This window comes from Alligator mississippiensis, chromosome 2, assembly GCF_030867095.1.
Source record: "Alligator mississippiensis isolate rAllMis1 chromosome 2, rAllMis1, whole genome shotgun sequence".
In the NCBI taxonomy this organism is placed as follows: domain Eukaryota; kingdom Metazoa; phylum Chordata; order Crocodylia; family Alligatoridae; genus Alligator; species Alligator mississippiensis.
In genome coordinates this window covers 16,292,971-16,320,938 of record NC_081825.1, presented here as the reverse complement: position 1 = coordinate 16,320,938, position 27,968 = coordinate 16,292,971, and the positions used below count along the sequence as shown (strand labels likewise).

General features: G+C 40.7%; 1 protein-coding gene across 7 annotated transcripts in view; it reads left to right on the top strand.

Annotated features, from left to right (window-relative positions):
* The window catches only part of CTBP1 (C-terminal binding protein 1), a 430,675-nt gene that overhangs the window by 160,182 nt on the left and 242,525 nt on the right, over window positions 1–27,968 (top strand). Inside the window, exon 1 of one of the 7 annotated variants that reach the window (XM_019478555.2) lies at window positions 20,338–20,359. The exons of the other annotated variants lie outside the window; for them this stretch is intronic. Within the exon in view, the coding sequence (XP_019334100.1) occupies window positions 20,353–20,359 (7 nt within the window). The 5' untranslated portion in view covers window positions 20,338–20,352. Of the gene's footprint in view, window positions 1–20,337; window positions 20,360–27,968 lie in introns of those variants that run through there. 7 annotated transcript variants of the gene reach the window in all.

Sequence of the window (27,968 nt, the reverse complement as noted above, 5' to 3'; positions counted from 1 at the left end):
TTCTTTCTTCACATGCTGTATAAAAAATCAGCAGCTCCTAATGTCAGATTCCTGTTCCTCTAGATTTCCTACTTATCTCTTTTAGTTATTCAGATATGACTGAGGGTCAATTTACGCATTATAGTAGTAGTTAAGAAGAAATCATTAATATTTGCATTTTACCCTGGTATATTCCATAGAAAATTGAAGTAATCTCTGTCACCCTTCCAGGGATAGCAGCCAATAACATCTTGCTTTAAGTGGAAGAAGCTTTTCTTATTTAATTGTGTGTCCAATTTTCTCTTGTGTTCTCAAGGATTTCACTTGATTCTGTTCCATCTAGATTCATAGTTTCATAGATTATAAGGCCAAAAGGAACCTTGGAAGATCATTGGGACCAGCCCCCTGCACCAAACAGGAAAGATAGATAACTGGGGGTCAGGTGACTCCAGCAAGGTGACTGTCTAATCTCCTCTTGAAGATTTCCAAGCTAGGTGATTCCACCTCTGGAGGGAGCTTATTCCACAGTCTGAACACCGTGACTGTGAAGAAGTTTTTCCTAATGTTGAGCCTGAATCAATTTTGCAGGAGTTTGTGGCCATTATTCCTGGTTTTCCCCTTGGGTGCCCTGGTGAACAGTTGCTCACTGTGCCCTTGATGTACTCCTTAAGTGTAGCGGTAAGCTGCTCCCAGGTCCCCTCTCAGCCTTCTTTTCCTCAGGTCCAGATCTCTCAGCCTTTCCTTATATGGCTTGCCTTGTAAGACTCTTCAAGACTCTTGTAAGACTGATCATACGGGTGGCTCTTCTTTGGACTCTCTCAAGCTTGTCCATGTCCTTGTTAAAATGTGGTGCCCAGAACTAGACACAGTACTTCAGCTGTGGTCTCACCAGTGCTGAGTAGAGCAGAAGAATCTCCTTGGTTTTGCTGGAGATGCATCAATTGATGCATGCCAAAGTATTATTTGCCCTACTGGCTACAGCATCTCACTGCCGGCTCATATTCATACTGTAGTCTATTATTATCCTCAGGTCCCTTTCATTCATGGTGCTAGTCAGTTTGGTGTTGCCAAACCTGTAGGTGTGTTGTGGGTTGCTCATCCCAAAGTGGAGCACTTTACATTTCTCGTCGTTGAACTTCATCAGATTCTGAACCGCCCAACTTGCTAGCCTATATAGGTCTGCCTATAGCTAGCCTATCTTCAAGCCTGACCATGCTCCCCCATAACTTTGTGTTGTCCATGAACTTGGCCAGTGAGGTTTTCACCCCCACATCCAAATCATTAATAAAGATGTTGAAAAGTACTGACCAACCCCTGCGGGACACTGCTGCCCACTTCTTGCCAGGATGACACAGATTTGTTTACGTTGACTCTTTCGGTCCTATCCTGCAGCCAGTTTCTCACCCACCTAACTGTCTTGGACTTAAGCCCACAATCCTCCAATTTTCTTGTGAGGACATTGTGGGATACTAGATCAAAGTCTAGGTATACAATGCCAGCCTGCTCTCTTGCGTTCATGTGGTGAGTTACCTGGTCATAGAAGGTGATGAGGTTGGTAAGGCAAGATCTGCCTGTGATGAAGCAATGCTGACTGTCATTCAGAATCTTACATTCTACAAGCTTACCGCAGATGGACTCCTTGATGAACTTTTCTAGGATTTTCCCTAGGATGGAAGCTAGGCTGATTGGCCTATAGTTACCCGGGCCCTTTCCTGCCCGTCTTGTGGATGGGCACAATAGTGGCCCTCTTCCAGTCCTCAGGGACTTCTCCAGAGTGCTACAAGTTGTGGAAGAGTTTTGCCAGGGGCTAAACATTTGTGACTTTCTTATCCCCACCCCTTTCCCCCACTCTACTTGCTTTGGTCATCATCATCAGTGATGAGAACACTTAATGAAGGCTGCATCTGGCCTTGTGGGGTGGGGAGGGGAGGGAGGTCGCATTTACCATTTTTACCTTTTTAAATATTTACCTTTTAAAAAATATTTTGTATATATCTAATTCAAAATGAGTTTTACTCATGTAAAATTTTTGTCATGTTAGGGAGTTGTTTACTAAGTATCAGGCTTTCTCACTTTGATATTTTTTAATTAATCAATTTATAATTATAATTTTCTATTTTCACCAATTTATAATTTTCTAAATATGAGTTCTCAGTGGATATTATCAGTCTCTCTGTTGTCTCAGTACCTGTCTCTGTAACTAATTCAAAATCCCTGTTTTCAAAAATTTCCCTTAGTATAAGATAACTGGAATATTATTATGCTCACATCTTTTCTTGCTCCTTGCCTCTTTTTCTTTCTCTGCACTTCTTAGGTGGTTCTCCAAAGTTAGAAGCTGTTCTTTTTGTGGGCTGTCCCATTTGTATAAAACGTATGGTCAGAGAGTCATTTTTATTAAATTGCACATTTAAAAAATTTTTTTTTCCCTCTGTTACCTATGATTGGTGATGCATTTAAGAAATTTAACCTAAAAAAAATAATTATCCTATAGACATAAGGGACATATCTTTTCATACATATCTCATATATAGAAATAATTTATGTTTTTATCTTGTGATATTGTTGCTTCTACCTTTTGGTTTCAGATTTCAGGCATCCATATATATTTTGAAAACTAGCTTTGCAGATAGAAGGGCTGGAGATGCAGAGCCATGTTCTGTTTCATATATTCGGAGTCTAACTGCAATCTTATTTCATCCTTGTCAAATCTCTTTAAAATGTTAATGCAAAAGGTGGGTAGGTCCTTGCCAATTTTTTTTTTTTTTTTTTTTACTGAAACCAAACATATAATTTAAGTTATAAAAGCAGCTGAATTGGCAGGTTTTTAAAAAAATACTCCAGCAGGGTAGAACATGATTACACCTACACACATACATGCCTAACTGGCAGAGTAGGATTTGGTCAAACAAGTTTTAAAGGAAAAACTTGATTTTTTCAGAATAGGTAGGACAATTCATGAGAATATCCTTAATCACCAAACTCTAGATTTTTTTTTCACAATGTAGTTTTGGGTTATCAGATGTTACATAATTAATTTATAGTGTGTCAATATAATGCCTCAAAAATTGCGACATTGTCATCTTGGCATGAGCAACAGGCAGGGAAGGAGCCTTTACTCCTTCTATTTTGAGTTTGGCTTTTATTTTTAAATTCTTTTTCTATTTTTTCTTTTTCTCTTCCTATCTTTTGTCCCAACTTCAGTCCCTTTATGTGCTGAAGTAGTTCTTGAAAGTTTTTAGAAGTGTACTCATTATGAGCAGGTCATACCAGATCAACCTCATGTCCTTCTACCATGGGTGACTGGTGCTTCCTGAGCCTAGGGGGGCATCAGATTGCTGACCGGGGGGGAGTCCCCCACCGGCCACTCGCTGACAGGGAGGGTTCCCCCAGCAGCTGATCGCTGAGCCAGCAGTGAAACCAGAAGTGCACTACCACTTTCATGGCTAGCATTTCCAGAGGGTGCACAGCTGATCTCAGGGGGTGCGTGTGCACTCCCTACACATCGCCTGTGCCTTCTATGATCAGGTAGCTTGCCACCTTGATAGGGGAAATGAGGTTGATGTCGTATACCTGAATTTCAAAAAGGCCTTTGACCTGGTCTCCCATAATGTCCTCATGGTTAAATTGGAAAAATGCGGCCTCAACTACTTTACGGTTCAGTGGCTAGGTTATTGGCTCCATGGTAGGACATGCACAAAAAGTACTGGTAAATGGGACGAGTCATCATGGCGGGAGGTGACTAGTGGCATCCCTCAGGGCTCAGTACTCAAACCAGTACTTTTCAACATGTTCATCAACGATTTAGATGCACGTATTAAATGCAAACTGGCAAAGTTTGCTGATGACACCAAACTATGGGGGAGTGTGGTCATGCTTCAGGACAGGCTGGCATTACAGGCTGACTTGGACAGGCTTGTGAGGTGGGCAGACCTCAACCTGATATTATTTAATACCAAGAAATGCAAAATGCTTCATCTGGAGAAAAATAATCCACAGCACACTTACTTACAGGCTCAGCAGTGCTACGCTAACCAGCACCACAACTGAACAAGACCTGGGTGTTGTGATAGACAACAAAGTGAACATGAGCCACCAATGCGATGCCATACCTGGCAGAGCTAATCAAATACTGGCATGCGTCTACCAAGGCATCTTGAGCAAGACTAAGGATGTTATGCTCCTGCTCTACTCAGCCTTGGTGAGACCACAGCCAGGTACTGCATCTGGGTGCCAAACTTCAGGAAGAGTGTGGAGAAGCTCGAGAGAGTCCAAAAGAGGGCCACGCACATGATTAGAAGCCTAGAGACCACGTCATACAAAGAGAGGCTGAAAGACTTGGGGCTGTTCAACCTGGAGAAGAGAAGACTCAAAGGGGACTTGGTGGCAGCCTATAAGTATATTAGGGGAGTACATTAGGACCTGGGGGAGCAACTATTCACCAAGGTCCCCCAGGGAAAGATAAGAAATAATGGGCACAAACTGATTGAAGATCGCTTCAGACTGGACGTAAGAAAAAACTTCAAGTCGAGTACCGAGGGTTTCGAACAGGCTCCCCCCCAGAGGTGGTACAGTCATCTGCCCTGATCTTCAAAAAGTACCTTGATGCCCATCTTGCTGGGGTCATCTGACCCCAGCGGTCTTTCCTGCCCAAGTGCAGGGGGGCTGGACCCAATGATCTGTAAGGTCCCTTCCAGCTCCTAAAAAACTATGTAACTGAAATATCGATTCTGGATTTTGTAGGATTTTAAAGTCATGTGATTTGGGTTCTGAAATCTAGGTGTTTTCTTGGGCCAGTCAATATCTTTGACTCAGTTTAATTGCTTGTAAAATAAAATTAAAATAGTTTCTTACTTCATGGGTTTAATTGTTTAAGTGTTCTTTTGCTCCTCATATGTAAGGTAATGTAAAATAATTGCCATTTTTAGAATAGCAAACATTTTCTTTATTACTTTGGCTAGAAGTGTTAGGGTTATTAACAGGGCAGTGCTGTTTGTTTATTTTGCACCTGGAGACTTCAGTTTAAACTAGTTGGAACTCGTTTCTTATGAAAGTGAATGCTTCTTTGTAATAGTTTGCTTGTCTATAAGAAGTATATGTTTGTCTATTCTAAGAGCTGTTAGAAAGGTCTTCTTTATCTTGTTAGACTGCTGTACTGTTTTCTTAAGGCTCAATGGAGTTGCCCTTCTATTTTAAATAAAAGTCAACCATGTTGTCAAAATAATCCAAGTACTGTAAGTGCTATTTGAGTCTTCAGGACACAATGAAGACTGCTCTTCCTCATCCACAAATCATTAATTCAGGAGGCTGAGGAGGAGAGAAGTGTGTGAGGAGCAGTAAGCAGGCAGATAGGGAGGAAAAAGAAAAGAAATGGTGGGTTTAGAATATACTTTTAGATTGTTGTATTTACAAATATTTTATCATAAAGGAATTTAGAATATATCCCCTAAGCCTTGAGAATGTTCCACAGCATTTTATTGAAACTGTACAAATATTCAACACGTGAAGTGATCAGAAATACTGTTTTAGCGCATCCTCCAAGTACATGCAGAATGTAAATTTTTGTGTTTTTTCTAAAGTAAGTTCCCAACCTATCTGGTTGTATATCTGCTACATAGACATCCCATTCCCTACACAGAAAAGCCCTTTTGACTGTGAACTAAACATACACTGACATGGTGTTATACTCATGAGATTGCAGATGCACAGAAAGTCTCTTGGAGATGTGAACAGCTTTCATTCATCTCAGTGGTGGTTAACACTTAAGCTAATTGAAAACAGTGTAAATATCAACATTAACTGGGGATCACTTTTTAGCAAAAACATCCAACTAAGATTATGGACAGGTGTTCTACCACAGCACTAAGAATTTCAGGGGAATTTTCAATGCCGCAAAAATGTGGCAAGACTTGGGATGTACATTCATTCCAGCCTCATGTCTGGACAGTGACAAGGCTGCCTCCAAGTCAAGGCCTCCAGCCAGGGAGCGGTAGTAGGCTGCCTTTTGGGTGCCTACATGGAGGGGAGTGGGGACTGATCATTGACAGCTTATCATCTTCCCTCCCTGGGAAGGGAGAAGGCAGTCAGTGATCTGCTGGTAGTTGCAGTGGTAGCAGGGGCAAGAACTGCTCTCTTTGTTCCTGCTTCTCCTATAGTGCCACTGCCAGAGTCCCAGCTCTTGCCTTGGCTCCTTCAGTGGCCAAAGGAATGCCCTGAACCTCACTCTGCCACCTCATGTCTGCCCAGTTCATCTGCTCAGGTGATCAGTAAAGTGGGCAGGCACAGGGGTGGGTTAGGATGAAGGAAATCCCACTGCCACTTATACAGTTCTGGATAAAATCTTTCCGCAGAACTGTTCAAGGTGTGGCAGAAATTCATACCATTGTTTGACCAGTCTCAGAGAATGCTGAGACTATTTTAAGCAGCTGCAGCAGCAGCCTTCCCCTCCCCCAAATGGGGCTCTCTGATGGCTAGTCACTAGCTACTCTCCCCCCTTTGAAGCAGGGAGAGGGAGAGCAGCGGACTGTGGGATACTGGTGCCCTAGGGACTTTCTATAGCATTACATGAAACTGAACAGGCATTACACATAGCACCCGAAAACTTGGCTGACAAAGTTGGCATTAGAAAGAGCTAAGAGTTTGTGGCAGAATCATTTTTTTTCTTCCCACCAGAAACTGCTTGGATACTTGTACGCTCACCTCTTGTGTCTTGGAAAGGGCACATTTTTTGACATTGCTGCCTATGAAGAGATTATATCTAGCTTGCAATACAAGAGGGAATCTGTAGTAATCAGTAGTAGTGGTGGTGGTGGTGGTGGCAGGATTGAGCTGCATTTAATTTGATCTGCTGTTGCTGAAATGTTGCTAACCCCTGCACAAAAAGACTTAGGCATAGATGACATAGCCTTGCCATGTCTAACTTGCAGACACCTGCAATTGAATGCACAAACCCAAGATGAGTGCACAAAGTTCACAAAATAGGATTCACAGCAGCCAGAAAACTAAGTGAAGACAAGATAGGAAAGGTGGGGGACTGCTAAGTCGGGCAATAGAAAATGATGAAGCAATGGGTGTGTACAAAATCCCCCAGTCTTAGGCACTTACAAGAGACTGGTACTCACAGGCTGTAACTGCTTGCTGCATATAGCTCCTAAATCTGTCCCCTTAGTACAAGGGACTTCAGTCTTTTCTTTTAAGAAACAGTTGCTGGGAGGCAGTGGTGCCCACATTTTCTATAATAACCTAGCTGTTAAAGCACTTGCCAAGATGTGGGAGAGCTATGTTCTAGGTCCTCGTCATCCAAAGGGGGTTCAAACCACCTTAACCACCAGGCTAGAACTCAGTTGAGATGCTCTCCATCACTCTTTTTGAAAAGGTCAATTGCGTAGAAAGGAATGCAAGGATTTAAGAAGCAGAGAAGGAGGGGGAGAGAGAAAGCAAAAGGACTCATGATTCTGTAGCCCAGTGATGAGGGCAGCCTTATGGGTTTGTTCCAGGGACTGCTTATATGTTTTCAGTGAAGGCATGCATAGTCAGTGTATAACCACAGTGGCCAAATGGCAGCTTCAAGTCACATGTGGCTCACCAGCACAGTACTTACAGCTCTCTGGAAATTGGCCAAAGTCCCACCCACCTCTCCCTGAGGCAGCTCCGGAGGCCAGCTCACCTTGGCACCTCCCACTGATCCAGCTTTCCCTGCAGGGAAGCCCATCCTACCTTCCTCCTTCTTTCCCCCTGGGACTGCCAGCTCAGGTGTTGACCTGTCAGGGTGGGGGCTGCGGCCATGCCACTTACTCGGGGCACACTCCCCACAGGGAAAGCCGAAGTGGCTTGGCAGCGTGTGTGTTGGGGTGGGGGAGTGGGGGATCAAGGTCGCTCAGCAATAGTTGTAAAAATTGTTCTTTGCAAGCTTTCAGGTACGAACACCCTTCTTCAGGTACAGGGAGAGTCTCTGTCTGAAGGAGGGTGTTTGTGCCCAAAAGCTTGCAAAGAAGAATTTTTCCAACTATTTAATTGGTCTAATAAAATAAATCATATTTACCCAAAAAACCTTGTCTGTCTATGTCTTTAGACCAACAAGGCTCCAAGCAATACCCACTATCCTGCTTTGATATTAACTTTACCAATTTCTAGTTATAGTGGTTAGGTCATAGTCTATTGTTTTCCTTAGAATTTTTCATAGGAAATACTTTTTGTTAGAAATAATGTGATGTACATCTTGATGGCCTTGATATTCCAGTATTTTATTTTCTGTTCTGTTCAGGTACATATAGCATGCTAATCACCGCAGCAGCTAGGCATTGTTGAATATGTTTTTAAAAAAGAGAAAAGAAGCTCATTATTTTTATTTTGAAAAAAATCAAAGTTAAATGTATTGACCTTTTGAGAGGTAAAAAAGAAGTGAATTCAGAGCTGTTGTAGCCAATGTGGTACTGTTTATGATTATTCACCCTGTGTAACCATCTGGTAGTTTCTTGACTAGACAAACCAGGAACTTCACTCAAAGCTGAAAATATCAGTAAACATAACCAGTATTTCAGGGGTTCAGTTTTCAGAGCAGAGGAACAATTGGGGAATAAAACAACTGATGTTCTATTGAGATTTAATAGAGACAGGAAACCTTTTAGGTTTTATCAGAACAAGAAACTGGTAAACACGGTAACTTTCTAGGTATAACAAAGCACATATGGTCCATTTGCTACTTCATACTTTTATTCTTTTGAAAGTATTTGTGCTTGCAATTTTAGTGAAACATGCTACATATTAATTGAATTACACACAAAGAAATGTAAAGGATTTATCTATATTTTGTCATGAGGTCAAGTGTTTGAGGGACAGATTATTTTTTCTATATGTATAATTCCTAGAAGGATGAAATCCTCATCCATGAGTAGAGCCACCCAGGGGTTATAGCAATAAATACTAGTATTTAAATGATTAGACCTACATTATTTTGGCATGTATTCAAAAGCTGGCCTATGGGGCACTGTAAAAGCCACTAGTTTTGACCCATCTTTACTCCTGAAGGTCTTAGGAGAGTGTCACAGGCCAACTGGACACTGTGAGTGTATCAATTTTATCACAGGCCAACTGGGCTGTTTGATTCAGTTTTGGATTGAGGAGGCAAAGTTGGGAGTGAAATAAAGGCAAATTTATTATAGTTTATACACACACAACAGTTAACAGAAAGATAAATGCGATAAGCAGATAATGCAGTATAAAAGAGCTAATAGTAAATAATAACAGCAGATAGACAGATAGATCAATCTGTCACAGGCCAACTGGGCACTGTGAGGATATTAGCCACACTGGGCTGTTCAAAACAACAAATAGACAGACATGGGTTGGCAACTTATCGATAGTCCCTCAATGCCAGGTGCTCGCCAAGTGATTCCAGCAAAGTCAGGTGTCCCTGATGATCAACACTGTCAGAAGGATTACTGGAGAAGGTCCCTTGATCAGGATCCAATCCTCACTCACAGCGGGAGTCTGGGGTCCGGGCGTGGAACAGAAATGACTGTTCTGTTCCCTCCTTCCTGCTGGTTACCTGATGCATGTGCTTTTTATGCCTAGTCTTAAATTAATCTGTTGGCCTCAGGGCCACTCACAATATTGCCCTATAGCTGTTACCCTATGGGATTGAAAGGTGTTAAAATTATCTTAAAAGGTTACTACCCAGACTCAGGTTTATCCAATAAGCAAATTATGATGTAGCACCTTTAGGTTTGAAATTGACATCGTTCCGCCTATGTTCCAACCCCTTTTAGGCTTCATTTGAATATGCTTTCTTGGGATATGCTTTCCTGGAATGTGTTGGGTGTGCCAAGCAGTTAGATCCAGTTTTTATCGCTAAGGCTGAACCCTGAGCAAAAAACCGTTAGGCCAGCTAATCTCACAGCTACAGCTTTGCCTATGGGGCCCAGTCAGTTCCATGAACAGTTAATTTATCATTTTGGTTAAACTTATGACAGACAAGTTACATTTGCAGTTTACAAACTTACAAGCTTAAATTAACTAATATTACCTGTTTAGGCAAAATACCAAATGCCTCCAAGAAGCACATATTATTGCTTATCCTTCTGGTTCTGGCTGTCACAGGAAAGAAAAATTATGTTTTCATTTTGTGTGAAGTTAAACTTCAGGACACTTGGCAGGTAGGCAATGATGTAGAAGAATTTAACCTAAATTGTAAGGTAATGCTCTGTAGCTCATCACCAGGGATCCAGGTTTTCCATTGCCCACAGAAAAAATTGAATACACAGGCCCAAATTCAGCTGTCATACAAATGGGTACAGTTGTTACTAAATTCTTTACGCATTACATCTACTTATACCAAAGCTGAATCAGACCCCCTGAAAAATCACAGGGTCAGATCTTCATTTGTAATACATTATTAAAAAATCTGGTTCAGATCAATGAGTCTAGAGACAGAAGTTACACATAAACTGGTTTAAATTATCAGAAACTGGTGTAGACCTGTAACAGAATAGAAGTTCAATGCATATAAACCCATTTCAAAATGGTTGAAACTGGTTTAAGATAAACCTCTTTGAATGTAGTGTCAGAATTAACTGATTCGGGTCAAACTGGTTTATGAAACTTTTGTCCCAGATCCCTTCCCAGTTCAAGTTTAAATTGCAGCCTCCCAGCATGCTTTGCAACCCTGGGCTGGGCTATGCTATGGCTGGCCCTGCCCCTCTGCTCCCTAGCTGGAGCAGTGAAGGCTGGCTGACAAGGGGGGTGGAGGCAAGCCTGGCTGGGGACACAGCCCAGTCTGTAGGGGGGGGACTGCCCCCCCCCGGCAACCCGTGGCTGGGGTCTGGAGCCAGGGAGGGGGTTAAACACCCCTTCCCTTTTTCAAACTTATTGCTGGCTGCAGCTGTGGACTACAAATCCCAGAGGCACCTGGAAGCAGGAAGGGGAAGTGATGAGCAATCCTGCAGAGTCCTGCTGATGTAATTCTGGACTGCAAATCCCAGAGACCTCAGGGGTAGCAGGCTGAAGAAGAACACACAGCCAGAAAGCCATGCTTTAGCACCCCCCCTCTCCTGCCCCCCACCCCAGCTTCTAGCCTGAGCCACTGCAGGCCTGTGGCTGCATTTCCTGAATCAAAGGTAAAATGTCTGTTCACTTGTGTTTTAATTTAATTTTTGCAGCTTAGACTAAGCTGCAAAGACTAAATTGATTCAGCCTTGGGCTTTTTGGCTGTTTGTACCTAGTCTGAAAGTATATAGGCTCCATGGGCCAGGTCTGGATTGGTCACTTGAGCACTTCCACACACGGAACTTCCAGTCTCTAATAATCAGACACCTAGCTCCAAAATAGCAATGCAAATAGAGAGAGTGCAATCCTTAGTGGCCATAAAAAGAAACTGGGGAGAGAGGTGCCTCTGATGGGTCATTCAAAGAGCCCCAGGTCCTCTAGAAGTAGCCAACAGAAAAAAACTAGGCACAGGGGTGTGTCTGTCTGCATCGGGCATTTATCTCAGGCTGCACATTAGGTGCCTCTGTTCACTTGGGATCCACAGCACCTAGTCACTTGTGCAACTGCGGGTTGGGGGAATTTACCTTTTGTATAATAGCACAGGTCTCCCCTACACAACAGTGGAGTGCCATTATGACTGGGCTACAGTAAGATTTCCTCTTGCTTGCTTTTCTCCTGGCTCCAAACCTCTTGCATTTCTACTGGTGTAGCAGCCCAGCTTCAGCAGGAAGGGTGGATAGTGTCCCTACTTTATTCTGAAGCCTGTGGTTAGGACACTTTCATGGGAAGTGGGGGAGATAGGCTGTGGAGGGTCTAATAGAATGAGCCCCTTTGGAATTTCAGGCAAAGTTTAGGTGGATCCTCAGTACCATTCTGGACCATAACAGAATTGAAGTGGGAGTCAAGGGTACCAAGTATTCAAATTGGAATATTTCTAAACAAGCACAGAAACTCCAGCGTATAAATGTAGGGAGCGTTTTGGTCTGTGATACAGAAGCCAAACGGATTTAAGCACAACTTAATTTGTGACTGTGGAGCAAGGGCATTTTGAATTGCTCTTTGGCTCCTAAGTTCTGCCTAGATGCCTCCAGGACAAACCTGGGTCTGACTCCCAGTGCCTTAGTCTATGTCCCACTGGTTTCCTAAACAGGAGACAGATGCCCAAATACCTCTGTGGATCTGGGCTATTCTGTATTATGGCCATATTTTGATGGCACTGCAAAAGCTCACCAGTTTTCATGGGTATCTTAGCTTGCATCTTAACTTATCTTTGATTACTTCCTCTTGTTTACAAGAAATCTCTCTTGTGGCACACAATACTTTTAAGAAGGCCCGAATTAATAAATTCCTTATGCATTCCAGAAAACTGACAACACTTATTTCTGCTGATGGCAGCTTTTCGGGAACTGAATAATCCCTGTACTGCAAAGCACAGACTGTGGTTTAGTGTTCAGGACTTCACTAACAATGCACAAAAGGCTTACTACTGCATACAGCACAACTGTCTTTCCACTGTATAGTCTTCAAAATGTGTGAAAACAATTCTACTAGAAAAGTAAACTGGCAAAATCATTTTTAGAAACACTGTCAATGCTAAGGCTTCAATCAGGTTTTTCTGCCTGTAGCTGTCTTCCTACAAAGATCAAACAGGATCTCTTTTAAAGGAGTTCATGAGAGCCCTTGAGGATTGAGATCTAAGAACAGCAGTTCTAAGGGCAATTACAACACACTGAGTGAACAGCATACCCCAAAGGTTTGAGTAGTCCAATATAGATGTATACCTATTGCCAAAAATATGGATTTTCTGGATAAAGATGGCCACAGGCTTCTGGGCCTTTGTTTAGGTCTGTCATATAAAATGTCACATTCTAATTCAGAAATGATATATTATAGGAGGCCCAAGTAGTTAGTTCTGAATGGTTCTGGAGGCACTAAACTGGCAGGCATGACGCAAGCTTCCCACCTAGTAAGCTAAACATTCTTCACTTGGTGGTTTCACTTTGAAGTTGGAAAAGTAAAGTGATTGCTGCTGAATGTGGAGGCCTTAGTTTGGGATGGCCCCTCAATGGTTGGGTTCCATATATGGAAAATTTTATAAATTTGTTGTGGTTTTCCAGGTATGGAATCTAGTTACTGGAGGGTTGACTTGGATTCAGGGTCATCTTGGGTTTGGGTGGATGCTATGGTAAAATAGGAAATGAAGAATATCTAGAGTATCTAGAGTGACCTGGTGGCTGCCTATAAGTACGTAAGGGGGGTGCATAAGGATCTGGGGGAACATCTGTTCACCAGAGCGCCCTGAGGGATAACAAGAACCAACGGTTATAAACTCCTCCATGACCGTTTTAGGCTGGACATAAGGAGCCCCCTTTCCTGTCCGAGCCCCAAAGGCCTGGAATAGACTCCCTCCAGAAGTGGTGCAGGCACCCATTCTGAACTCATTCAAAGAACATTTGGATGCTTATCTTGCTGGGATCCTTTGACCCTAGCTGACTTTCTGCCCCTGGAGCAGGGGGCTGGACTTGATGATCTCTCGAGGTCCTTTCCAGCCCTAATGTCTATGAAATCTCATCAGCAAAGGCATTAGATTAGACATAAGCAGAAATGTATGGACACATGTGTACTCCGTTCCTCTTTATTTTACGTAGCAAAAGCTCAACATAAAAAATAATGTCAATTCTGTCTAATTTCAGTGTAAATGTGTATATTAACAGTGGTCTTAAACTAACATCATGAATCTGCCCTAAACCAAAAAAGGACAGTAACTCTTACGTTAAGGATGACAGAAGATAGAAAGTAATCTGTGTTTGCATTATTGCATAATGATGTAGATGGGTATATATTCTGTCTGAAACGTGTGCTTTGAATAAAGATGGATCTTTATTCTGCCTCCACACACATCCGTTGTTGAATTTAAAAGCAATGTTTGCAGTCATGCCCCAAGATCAGAAGCTCTTCAGACTATTTATTGTCAAGATGAATTCTGCTGCCATTTAAAATCTGTGGAAAGACATTAGTATATTTTCTCTCTCAAGATTTTTTTATTCCCAAAGGACTGTAAAGCAGGGATCATGGGATTGTCTTCCTTGCTGTCTATATTAATCATAATTGTCTTACTGTTACCTTGTGCTCTTACCCTATTTATTTGTGAGGTTTCTTGTCTTGTGACATTATAAGAGATTGGGTTTTTTGTGTGATTTTATAATAAAAAAAAAAAAAAAAGAGGGGACAGTCTTTTTCCTAAGTGTATGAGTGTAGAAACTGGCACAGTGGGGACCCTAATCCTTGATTGTGGCTTCCAATGCCATGGTGCTAATAATACCAGGAAGAAGTGGATTGCATTACTCTGAATTTTGTGCATAAAGTATCTGAGTTATTTTGTTATTTATGGAACAGTACAAATATGCTGTTCAAACTATGAATACCAACAGTGTTTAGGTCCCATAATGAAACTCATATGTCTAGATAGATAATGTAGAACATTAATCCCTGGAAAATATTCAATGTCATGGACCCCTGCATCTGTTCACAGGCCCACTATAGTCAACAGGACTCTACAGATTCAGGAATCTGACCATGGTCAGATCAGAAGCAAATTGTGAATTGCAAGACATAACTTGTAGATTTCTGGTCATTGACATTTCCCTGGAAAGCAAAGAGTATGAGGAAGAGCAGTAATATCCAGTGGTGGGTCTATTTAAGGCTCATAATATAGGAGTTGTTTCTCTTTGTTTTGTGTCCAGTGAAGAGTGTTGCTAAGGGAGAACAACTAAGACTTACAGGCCTCTAGCAGAAATTAATTTAGTGTTGTGATTTTAATTAATCCAAGCAATCATGAGTCTTTCCATGCCACACAGATCTGAACAGGGATCAGATCCCAGTTGCACCCCTTCTACTTCTCAGAGCAGGTGGAGCCTGAGATCATAAATTCTACCTGTAGCAGCAAATTCAAAGCCGTGCACCTCTCTGGATTTGAACTTACTATGCAGGGGGAGATGATGGACTCCTTCTGCCTAGCGTATGTAGAGTTGTGCAGTGTCAGGCATACAAGTAGAGCTGCTAGTAAGTTCTTGGAACTTGCTGTGACGGGGGAGCCAGTCATTTCCACTGTCTGGCTCCTGCAGACCCCCAGACAATACTGGTTGGATACCTTATGGTGCCCTGGTCTCCATGCTGACAACCAGCTATGCCAGGGCTGCCCCTCTCCTAATGTTGACAATCTGGCCACATTCAATTTAAGGTGCCATACAAGCAACCCACAAAGATGTTTTGCATTGTGTGTGGAACATCTCTGTGGTTGTTTTGCCATTTTATGGCACCGTAAATTTGCTGAATATGTGGTATATTGCCATTTATGGTGCAACTGACACATGAAATACACCATAAATGTAACATCTCTCAGAGGCCACACAGTTCTGTTGTACTTGATCCTCTTATTACTAGGAGTTTTGGAGTGCTTCCAAATCAAACATAATTGGCTGCTTGGTTGACTGTGTGAACAAAGGAGCAATAGCACAGTGGAGACGAATATTAATAAATCTATGCCCAATAAATTAAACATTTTTTAATCTGGAGGACTAGATAATTTGCACCCGACAGTTTTTAATAGAAATGTCAGGGGAGTTCTGAGTTATTGATGTTTATTTTAACAATTTTTGAATACTGCAAGAGTACCAAGGAACTGGGGAAAAAGCCGGTGTTTCAGTTTTTAAATAGGGCAAACAAGATGATCCAGGTTATGATAAACTAGGTAGCCTGACATCAGTCCTGGGCAAACTCAAGAAAGGCCATCAGGAAAATATATGGGATGCAAAGAATAAAGAATTGAAGGGCAGTAGCATCATTAATTCCAGATACCATAATTTTAGGGAAGATGCATCTTTCCAGACAAACTTGATAACATTTCAGATGAGATTACATTTTAGTAGATAAAATTAATAAATTATTTAGACTTCTGTAATGCATTTGTCTTCATACCACAAACCATTCTAATAATAATAATAAAAACATACATGATACAAAATCAATGTAGAACAGTTTTAAGGATTTAAAAACTGGCTAGCTGACAGGTCTCTAAAAGTAATTGTATAAGTGTGTGCGCATGCACGCACACCTTTCATCCACTGGAAATGAAAATCACAGGTATGTTTAAGGTACAGTAGTATTAGCTCTTTGGTGCAGCATCAGGGGAACCATTATGGGAGCTTAGAAGGTATTGAATTCAAAGGCAAAATATTCATTAGTTGAAGTAGGGCCAAAATTACATCCTTTCTTCCTTCTTCTTCCATCCATAATTTTAAAATGATTTTTAAATGCAAAACTTTTCAGAAAAAATGCTACAATAATGATTCAGCCTCTAGAAAACTTGCCTTATGTTGACTGACTAATAACCAAGAAAAATCTGAGGTGACTTGCTCACAGTTTTTAAGTATCTACAGAGGAAGAAGATTTCTTATCATTAAAGGGCTCTTTAATGTACCAGGCAAAAGACATTACAAGATCTACTGAGCTTGAATCTTGAATTAGACAAATGAAGATTGAAAATAAAGAACAGATTGTAATGTGAGCATTTTAACCACTGTGACGGCTTATCTAAAGATACAGTAGTTTCTCCATCACTTGGACTGAAAGTAATTCCATGCCAATGAAGAAAGATACAGTTAGTGTATTTGGCTCTAGCCCTAAATCTGTTCTAAGGACCTACTCCTTACTTTAATAGTGCTATTTGTATGAGTAACATAAGCACATATCTGTATATTTGCAGTATTGGAGTCTGTTTGGGAAGAGTATAACTCAAAAAAGATTTCAGTAATTATTGTAAGCATTTTAAACATTTAATAACTGCTGATTTGAGTGATCTCTGGTGATTTATAGTGGCAAAATAGCTGATGCCATATCAGCGTGGGATGTGATGCTAACATTGTTGTCATCTTTGCTCCTTTCCCCACCCCCAAAAAGTGGGGTTGTATGAAAATGTTTGTATATATTATCTTAGGGGTTTTCAACCTTTTAAAATAAATGTACCCCCTCATATGTGTACCCCCAGGGGTGGGGGGGTAAGCAGCCAGGCACCGAGCAGGGGCATGGTGACCCTGTTGTCACCCCGCCCTGGCCCTGCTCCTGAGAGGCAGTGATGTAGGGTGGTGATACTCCACCCCGTCCACCCCGAATACCTCTTGGGACCTGTCAAAATATCCCCCAGGGGTATACATACCGCTGTGTTATCTGAATACGAGAAGTGGTATTCAGAAAGAAGCTATGAAATCAGTACTGTACTTTAGTTCAGACTAATACAATGCATTTAAGGGGAGTAATATGTCAGGATGGAAAGACACCTTGAAGGATTTAAGTTGCCGTATTTGGGATCAGCTGAAACCTCTAATTGATCCAGGAGGCAATAATGCTTGTGTTAACTTATCCAAATCTTTTTAACAATATTTCAGAATTCTTGCATTAAAATCTGGGTGTTGGCTCAAGGAAATGAATATCAATAGAAAGATCTGATGGTATTATAATTCCAAAAATGTTCGTGCTTTCAGATTTAAAGCATCGTTAAATGTCATTTCTTGGAGTGGAATTCAGTTTCAAATGGGTGTAGTATCAACAACTGCTATTTTCATTTAACCAGGGCTCTGTTTATTGTTGCATGGTAGCCTTGCAGAATAAAGACTGCACTATATAGTGATGAAAGGGAAGAACTAGAGAGGCTCTGGTATCATTTGGCTAGCTATGAAATCCCAGGTCATAGAAACCCCAAATCTGCTAAAGTAGGATACCCAATACCAATTGCATGAACACAATTTTGAGCCATTGTGAAATATAGGACTGCAGGCCAGAATATGATCAGTGTTTTACTATAAAAATATTTGTAAGAGATGACAAAAATTCAATAACGTGAATATATCAAACACTGTTGAAAGGTGCAGTTGGTCCAACAAGAGCCAAGCAGTACGGAAGTCTTAGTAAAGTTACTAATCATATGCAAATATCAATAAATGGAGTTGGGATGTTTTAATTGTTTAAAATTTTAATTTTAGGGACAGGTAAATTAGTTATAAGAATTTACATTTGGATTATGGCAAATTTCAAAAGAGCAGATTCAAAATCAGCAGATTGAGGGACAGATGAAAGTATATGTGTGTGTATTAGTAATAAAGCCTGCTTTGTTGTAAGAAAAGCCCTAGTTCCTGGGAAAGAATTGCTTAAAAAAATTATTTACGTTAGGGTAGGTAGAGATGTCCTTAGATATAGAGGTACTCTATTGTAAAATCTGATTCAATATGGTTCTTAAGTGAGTAGTTCCATTGATTTTTAATGCAGCTACTGTATACTTTAAATTTAGGCAAATGTTATATTACCTTGGTGGATCCAGAGCTCTTGGTTGGTACCAGTCAAGAGTTTTGTGAGACAATATACTGCTATTGGGTAGTAGGCTGGTACTGACTTAAAGTTTTTAAATAATGATTCCTATTATAAATTGAATAGAAAAAACATCTGTCCCAGTAATGATTTCTGGTAAGAAGGCTGATTCATTTGGAAATTAATTTGCTGTATAATAATCCCTTATGTAGATGATAATTTAAAAAATTATTTTAAACATGAAAATCAACATAACACTAGAAAAAGTACATTATAGAACAAGGGTACTCTAAAAGTAATTATTATACTGGATACGGTAGTGGATTCTGTAACCACCATTTCAGTGATTTTTGTTGTTGTTGTTGTTATTTTGGTTTGTGCTTTATAAAACACGCTTATAGACTATGTCAGCAATGTTCTTCCTCAGTTGCTATTGCAAAGACTATTTTTGCACTTTATCACAAAATGCCAGATTTGCTCAGCATGTAATTTAATCTTATGCTTGGAAGCATCCACATTACTTGGTTATCATGAAATTATTCTTTAATAAAAATGTATGCTTTGTGATCTATATTTTATTAATTTGGTGAGTCAGTTTATCGATTGTTGCAGATGCCATGAATGTATAATTTGTCACAGTTATTGGTTGCCTGTCAGCAGTTACTAGCACCACAGAGTTCTTGGCTCTTGGGGCACCTTAGAAATAGGTCTTTCTTGAATTGCAAAAGAAAAGCTTTCTACTGTAAATTGTCATCAAGACTTTCTGTTGATACCACCTTCATCATGTATTACCCTGCATTAGGAAGACACTATAAACACATGAGTAGTATGACCTGTTCAAGTAGGAGTTCTTGACAAATATAATTGCGATTCTGGTCCTCTCCCCCACCCCCCACTGCCACTTACTTTTTTTTGGAAGGAGGTGGAAGGAATGTTGCATCATACAGGAGAAAAACTCCAGTTTTTTCATTCTTTTGTTCATTCCAAACCTGTGAAAAATTGCGGTCATTAGACTATGAAACACAAAGCAAATGATGAACTTTTGTATTAATTTTTCTCTGATTGGTAGCTTTCTGGTTTTAAAATTGATCATTCAGGAGCTGCGTGTATTGAATAATTCATTTTTAGAATGAGCTATTAGCGAATGACGTTTTACAGAGAAGGGATCTAATATTGAATGTGTAGTGTCTGATTTGTAAAAACAAGAAGAAAAATTGGTAATGCAAGTATTTTTTCTTAAGTTGTTAGTACTTAGCTTGTTGGTTAAGCAGACGTTTCATATTATTTAGAAATTTCCACGTAGTAGGTAACTAAGCTGTCATTATAATGCCTTTCTTTTAAAAAAGGCCAAGTTGGATGTATTGCATAATCTGTTAGAATCTGTACCTATTTTCCACACATTGATATAGATATATATATATATACATATTTTTTTTTTTTTAAATGTGGTAAGCAGCCCCTATGTTCTTTCTTCTGATCCTGAATTTTATTTGGATTTAAGTTTTAATTTTCTCCATAAACTGACCTTTATGCACTTCCCTAAATATTTGCTCACTCTGACACTAAATGGGAATCAGTGTTCATTTTCAGTACAGAGAGTTCTTTTCTGTATATACATAATGCAATTGCAGCAGGGCCTCCCAAAGTTTTTATATAAATGTGTGTGTGTGTGCGTGTGGGTATAATATTTATATGTACTGGGAATATACATAGCATGTAGGACATGTCAGATTGCATGCTGAATCTCATACCAAAAAGAATCTCGGTGGAGAATATAAAGGCAGGCTTTTATTTTTCAATCTTGTCTAGTTTATAGTATATTAGCCATCTCTGAGAGGGGTTTTTTATTTCCCCTCCCCCAGCCTTTTGCTGTCTGACTGAGTAATGAGCTATGATATGGTTGGATAGCATCCAATGTTAGATGCTTGTGATTGGCTAAGTTGGAATGCCTGTATACACTGATTGGTCTTGAGCCGCTTTGCTTCATATTTTCACAAGCACTAGCATATTCTGGTAGAAAAACTGAAGGTGGGGATGCAAGGTTTGTATCATTTTTTCTTTTCTTTTCATTCTTTCAGATACATGATCAGCAGTAAATGGTCTCCTGTGATTGTCATAATGAGGCTGAATTCATTTTTATGATGTGAAAAGCTTTGGGTGGGGTGCCTCTGATCCCACGCTGGGCAGTTCTGCTGCGAGTGTGTTATAAGAGGATGAAAAGGGGGTGGCTTGTATATTTAATAAGCACAAGCTGTGCCAGGATTGAGCTGTTATTTTCTGCTTTTCTGAACTCTGAGGCACAGGTTTGACTGCATAAAAGGACATATCCTGATTTGATCCATTGTTGTGAATCAAAGGTCATAAATATTTTTCATGTGTTTGGAAATGCATCGATTTTTTTAAGGGATTCTTTGTTGTATGAATAGAAACCCTTTATGTAAATGTCCGTATGAGGATATACAAAGGCTATTGTTCAGCAGAAGTTTGTGCAGAGAGCTTGCCTCTAGGGCAGGACTGGGACAGCCCCATGCAGAACGATAACAGGAGCTGATTTCTTCCTCCTTGTTCAGAGTACATATTACTAAAATGTGAAAGGCTAACAACAGGGTTTGATTAAACTCTTTTTATGGGGGGGGACCCATTGTGATTTTATTTGAAAAAAACCCAAACTATTTACAGTGTCTTTGGTTCCAATTTGCACTAGTGTCCTGAGGAGATATTGTATGTACAATTTGGATATTATTGTATAGTCTTATTTAGTGTTAATACCACATACTTTCAGGGGTAGAAAATTGACCAAAAATAACTTTATGAAGGCTGAATTAATTGGTGCTGTGTATTTTAAAACTGAGAGTAATTTAAAGTGTAATTTGACCACACATACACACTTTGCTGGAAAACCAAATTGCTTTAACTGCAATGTTGAAAATGGGTTTTGCAGTTTCACATTATGTACTTTTTCTACAGAATCCGATAACAATTTACAGTTAGTTAGAAATTAACGTGTTTGTTGTTATTATCTGAATGCATCTTACCTTTATTTAAACTTGAAACAAACTACAAAAAATAAAAATAAAACAGAATAGAAATTTTGAAAGTTTGCTTGATTTGTTGTTGTTGTTCTGACTTGTTGCAAGTCCATTTTATAGTTTGAAGACAAATACTATATATGGCATCTATGGTTTGTACCTTATTTCTGGTTTTGTCAGTCTTTTCTGGAGAGTTAGATGGTAAACTGACAAGATGATGTTAATAGTGTTTATTATACATGCATGTCATATGAATAAATATGTTCTTTCAGTGAGCGTTATGCTTTTTGACATGTCATCTGATAGGAAGGTTAGTTCTGAAATGGGTGTTTTTTAAGGAATGAAATATGTTAAATGTTTTGTAGCATCATAATTTGTCTGGCATTTTAATTTTATGTTGCAATATAGGTGACTGTGAAAGCACATATTTAAACTCATTTAGCATCCTCAAACTTGGGTATTCTGTTAGAGCAAATGTAATCTCAATCCTTTGTTATTCAAGCAGAACTCATACATGCAGTGATATTCCCAGACACAAGAAATGGTTGAAGTTGCATTGCATTCACAAATTGATTTCTATGACTCGTGTGCCAAATATAACTTATCCATGTTAAGGGCCTAAGCCTGGTAGTCTTTTCTAAGCCACTGAAATCATGACTTCCTGGGCTTTTAACGTGCCCAAGTTAAGAAACGGAGGTAAATATGTGGCTTTGTTGAAATCACTTGGAGCTTTGCCATTGATACTTTGGAGTCAGTATTTACCCCTAACAATTTACGGCCAGATCCTCAACATCCTTGTTAATAAGCTATCCATTCATTTTTACTTAATTACTCAAAACTGTGTCTACGTACCTTTGTGGATCTGGGCCCAACATTTTTCCTGCGCCTAGCCCTTTACTTTGGTTCATAGCTTGGGCCGATGTGGTGCAGCAGTGGAGCCACTCTTTGGCTGCGAGTGTAGATGTTTTGTTCCCCAGGGACAAGTAGCAGTGGCGCACCTTCTGCCACTACTACTTGTCCCCGGGAAGTGCCTGTGCGCTGGCGCATGGCAGGTTACCCCAGGTTGGGGAGGGGAGGGTGAGCCCTGCTGGCCCCAGCATCTTACCTGGGAGGTGGGGAAGCTACAGCTATGGCACATCTGCATCTAGGAGCCTGGCCAGCAGCTGGAGTGTGGCTCTGGCCAGTCAGGCACCAGTTTTGGGCAGCGCTCACTGTTACCACATGTGCTGCCCTGCTTTTTTCCACATGGGTTTTTCTTTTACCCTGGGATCTCCTGGGGTCAAGCCCCTGCCCCCTGCACTGCAAAGGAATACATGAATGTGCGATGCGTGGTGCCACATACCACACAGCCACGCTTGTCTGGACATGGCCTATAGTTTTTATTCCCGTCTCAGAGTGGGAGCAGACTCTGCACTTCTTCCCCCTGCAATAAGCAAGGTGTGGGAAGTAAGCCAGAGAATCTGCACTACTGCAGATTAACTGATCCTAACCTCTTATGCAGTCTCAGCTGTGCACTGGTAACAGGGAACCAGACTGTATAGTGGAAGTGTACCTTCCTGTAATATCAGAACGATGTCCCTTTTATAAAGTAACAGTAATAAATTACAGGAGCTGCACCTGTTCCATTCATTTATTATGAATTAAATGTTTTATTTAATACCTCTCAGGTTTCTTCTATTTAGTGTTAAAGCAGATGACATTCGCGTTCAAAGAAAACAGAGTTATATTTCATTAGTTAAAGGGTAAAACCCCATAACATTTAGCACATAGGCTGTATTTAATGTACATTAGCATTCTTTTTGTCTATGTACTTGCATAAAACAGTCCTTTCAGAATTTCTTCAAAGAATATCAAAAAGAACACTGTAGGCAATGATATGTCTGTTTGGGAGATTTCTAGTGTAAGTGGAAAATGAGTGAATTTATATAAAGGGCTAGTAGCTGCTTTGCCAGGAAGAAGCAGCAGGTTGCTCCTCTGCCCCTGGAGCCCTGCTTCAGTACTTGGAGTAGTATATGCTGACTGGTGCATTGTGGGAGGAAGGGAGCAAAACTCAAGCTGTTCCTGCTCACCTGTGTGAAAGAAGAAATATCAACTCTGCAAAGCTTGCTTCTCCTTCTGGGCTATTGCCCAGGATGTGGGTACCTAGTAGTAAGGCCATGATAGTTTGGCATAAAGTTATATATTCTCTCACTCGCATGCGCACACACACACACATGCGCACGCACACACACATACTACGTTGTTGTTGTCTAGATTTAGAATTTGACATTAGTAATGATGCCTTGAACCCCTCTTCCCACTGAAGCATTCAATTAAAGTATTGAGAACATCTGATATATCTAAAGGAATGGCTGCTATGCCAAGAGTTCAGAGGAAGAAACAGCAGTTATGACACTTTACTTTCCAAATAAGATGAATTAGAAACAAAGATACTGTGTATTCTTCCTTAGGTAAACTAGGCAATAGTAAGATCTAATTAATATTTACTTTTCCAAAATATCAGTCGTGAACAGAAAAAAAATAGGTTAAAAGTAATATTTCCAGCCAATTGTATAATCTCGGTAATTGTCTCCCAGTATAATACTTGGATCATAATTTAGGCTACAGATCATTCAACGATTTCCATATGGGCACAGAGGTTCAATTCTTATGGAGCTCCTTGTAGGATCAAGGCCTGAGCAAATGCATAATTTAATTTACAAGTGGTCTGATTGAGATGGTACTCACACGATCAAAGGTACCCATATGCTTAACTGTTTTCAGGATCTAGGACATAATTGGAATTAGGGTAGGGGGTTGTTTGTTTTTATTTTTTGTAGCTGGCAAGGTTGTTAGATAACTGATTTCTATTATATGTGATACTAGTTGATGTTTGTGATTTCTTTATGTTAATTTTGCTGGTAAGTTTAATCTATATATGCAGTGTTAATTTTAGAAGTATATGTGTAAATACGGAAGTTGCCATGTTAACCTAGAACAGCCTGGCCAGTAATTACATTCTGTGATTTTTCATAAATGCATAGAACAATCACAGACTATTGAGGTTAAAAGTTTTTAAAGATTTGTGATTCTCCTGTTTCATTTAATAGTCATGTGTTAATGTTATCACCAACCTATATCTCAAATGTTACCAATTTAGGATAAAATGTAATATATTAAATTTTTTTATGTTAGGTTTGTTCTAAGTGGAAAAATAATTTGAGTAGTACAAGGAGCTTTATGGTCCTTTTGTCACAATTTACTATGCTTATGAAAAATGAATTTACATAACATCTGTCTTTGAGGGCTTGTGTTTCTTTCTGTCTGCTTCATTTGGAAAGCAGGAGCATTATGTCAAGAGCATTATGGCAGGAATGGTATAGAGTGGGGTGGATGGTGGGGAGAGCATTTGGAGACTGGGGAGCCAAGGAAATTAAAAACTAGTTTTCAGGGAGTATTTTATTCATCTTTATGCATAAGTTTCCCATAATGTCAAAAATGTTATGCGGTAGATGCATGCACTTTTCAATATGAAAATCATTTCTATTTCATCTGCTCCCTCAGGCCTCACAATTTTCCCAACATTTTGTTTTTTCCTTTCCCCTTTAATTCCTTCTCCTGAATATCTTCTGGCCTGTACCCACCACCCTACCTCTTATATTCATAGTTGATGACCTACTAAGGAGAGCAGAATGGCTGCATCTGTGAAGCTCCAGTGGAGTGAATGCCCTTGTTCTGACACATGGAAATTAGGGCTAGGTATATGTTATACATAATCCTCACTAAGTGATCGGAATTTGAACCAAACCTGTAACCATACAGAAGTTCGCGGCACGTAGTCTGGACTAAAAATGGCAGAATCGGTCTAAGATAGTCCTGGATTGATATCGAGTCAAGTTAGTTTGCTGTCCTCTGGCAGCCCAGGGTCCTTTGTGGGCTCCTGCTAATCCCCCCTCATAGGGAGTTGTGCTGGAACATGGCTCATGCTCGGCTACTCTGGCTGATCACCCAGCTGTCCCCACCCCGTGCTCTCACAGAGCAGTCAGCTCCGTGCCCGACTACGACAGGGTGAGGAGGGGTGCTTGCCTGTCCCCTCTAGCCTGTTTGTCCCCCCTGGGTCTGTGCCCACTTGTGGGGGCCATGGGGGTCCCTGGATGGATATGTGGGATCCCACCCAGGGACCTCTACACCCCCTGCAAATGGATGCATCAGGGAGCAGGATGTGCAGCTGCCTCCGTTGCTTGTCTGCAGCTGACAGATGCCTGTGGCTAACAGAGGACTGGCAGAGGAGGGGGTTCATGTGCCTGGCAAGCAGTCGGGGGTGGCTTGGCTGCTTGGTAGTGCTTGGAGGTGTGCAAGAGCACCTCCAACCTGCTGGCCTTGGCCAGTGCAGGCAGCCTGAGTATGCTTCCCTCTCCCCATCAAAGGGCAAACTTTTGTTCTGTGCACTACTGAACTAGCCTAGTTCACTTAGAGAAAACTGCAAAAGATAGTTTGAATCTGCCTCGGGCTTTTTGAATGTCTGTACCTAACCTGGAGGAGGAAGTCTTTCTGGGTGTCACCTAAAGTGTTCAGGGAAAGGGATTCCAGTGAGGTCAAGCCAGATAGTTCCAGGATATGGAATTTATCCACACAGTTTGTACCTTCTTGTGCCCCTTCTTTGCATGGCACAAATGCTCAGTCTACTAATTAAGGACTACTATTTTTTCAGGTACATAGGGATTAATATAATTTTCTTTATTTATAATATATAAAACAGTAAATACGCACACACATACTTGCTTCACTTATTTCACAGATTTCATAGGTGTTAGGGCTGGAAGGGGCCTCGGAAGGTCATTGAATCCAGCCTCCTGCCCCAGGGGCAGGAAGTCACCTGGGGTCAAAGGATCCCAGCAAGATAAAGGCTGAAATGTTTCTTAAAAGAGCCCAGAGTAGGTGCTTGCACCACCTCTGGAGGGAGTCTATTCCAGGCCTTGGGGGCTCGGACAGTTAAAAAGATCTTCCTTATGTCCAGCCTGAAACAGTCTTGGAGGAATTTGTGACTGTTTGACCTTGTTGTCCCTTTTGGCACTCTGGTGAACAGACATTCCCCCAGATCCTGATGTACACCCCTTATATACTTATAGGCAGCCACCAGGTCCCCCTTGAGCCTCTGCTTTTCTAGGCTGAAGAGTCCCATGGCTCTCAGTCTCTCATCATAGGGCCTGTTCCCCTGCACTCTGATCATGTGCGTGGCTCTCCTCTGGACTCTCTCAAGCTTTTTCACATCCTTTTTAAGTTGTGGAGCCCAGAATTGGATGCAGTACTCCAGCTGTGGCCTCACCAAGGCCGAGTACAGCGGCAGGATGACATCCTAGGATTTGCTAGAGAAGCATCTATGGATGCAAGCCAGAGTTTTGCTCGCTTTACCAGCTGCAACATCACATTGGTGGCTCATGTTCATCTTGTGGTCAATCATGACCCCCAAATTCCTTTTGGCCGTGGTGCTAGCAAGCATAGCACTGCCGAGCCTATAAGTGTGCTGCGGGTTTTTTTTCCCCAAGGCGGAGTACCTTGCATTTTTCAGTGTTGACCACCATCAGGTTTTCATCCACTCATTTTCTGAGTCTGTCGAGGTTGGCCTGGATCACCAGCCTATCCTTGGGTATGGATGCTTTACCCCAAAGTTTGGTGTCATCAGTGAACTTGGTCAGTCCTCTTCTGATACCAGTGTCTACATTACTCATTATTATAATCATCATCAATTCTTTATTTGTTTATATTTTGATAACACATAGGAGCCCTAGTCACAGACAAGGATTCCCATAGTGCAAGGTGCTGTACAACCAAAGCAAAGAAGACTGTTGTTTCCAAGCTTACAATGTCTGACAAGAAACAGCAGATGGAAAGAAATGGATGGGGGTAGCACAGGGAAACAATGGCAGAATATTGGTTACTGTGATGGGCAGTGGTCTCTACATGCTAGGAGTATAGGTGCTGTCAAGTTTCTTGTAAGTACTAAAACAATGTAAAGCTTTCCAGGTGGATTTAAAGGAAAACAAGCTAGTGACTTTGAGGATGTTCGAGGAGCTTCTCTTAAGTGTGAGGGGCTGATCAGGAAAACGTATGAAGATATTTGTTTGAAAATAATGACATGCCATTGTGGGACAATAGAAGCAAGAGTTGACCTTTAAATAATGAATGGGAAATCATAGGTAAAATAGGCTAGGATGGGCCTTGATAATGATTAGAGCTCTCAACTCTCAATCTTCATATGCCACTTCTTCTTTGATTGTAAGTTTTTTGGGGGCAGGGACTATATTTTCATATATGTTTATACGGTGCATGAGGCCTCTGAGCCTGACTGAAGTCTTTGGATGTTGTTGTAACATATAAATGTGGGGGGTAGCATGTAGTAGGGGTATTCTTTACTGTTCATGGAAATCATTTTTCTGAAATGTATACAATAAATAGCTCTTGTAAATGGTACCTCTGATTAATTAAATGATACAGTGTTATAGTGAAGATTTGCTGTGATGTGTGGACAGCCTATATTGAGGTACATTATCTGAGAACTCAAACCAAGTGTGATTATATTATATAATTTGAGAAACCGGGTGTGTTTTATATCATTAAAGGGTATAGTATAATCTGTACACA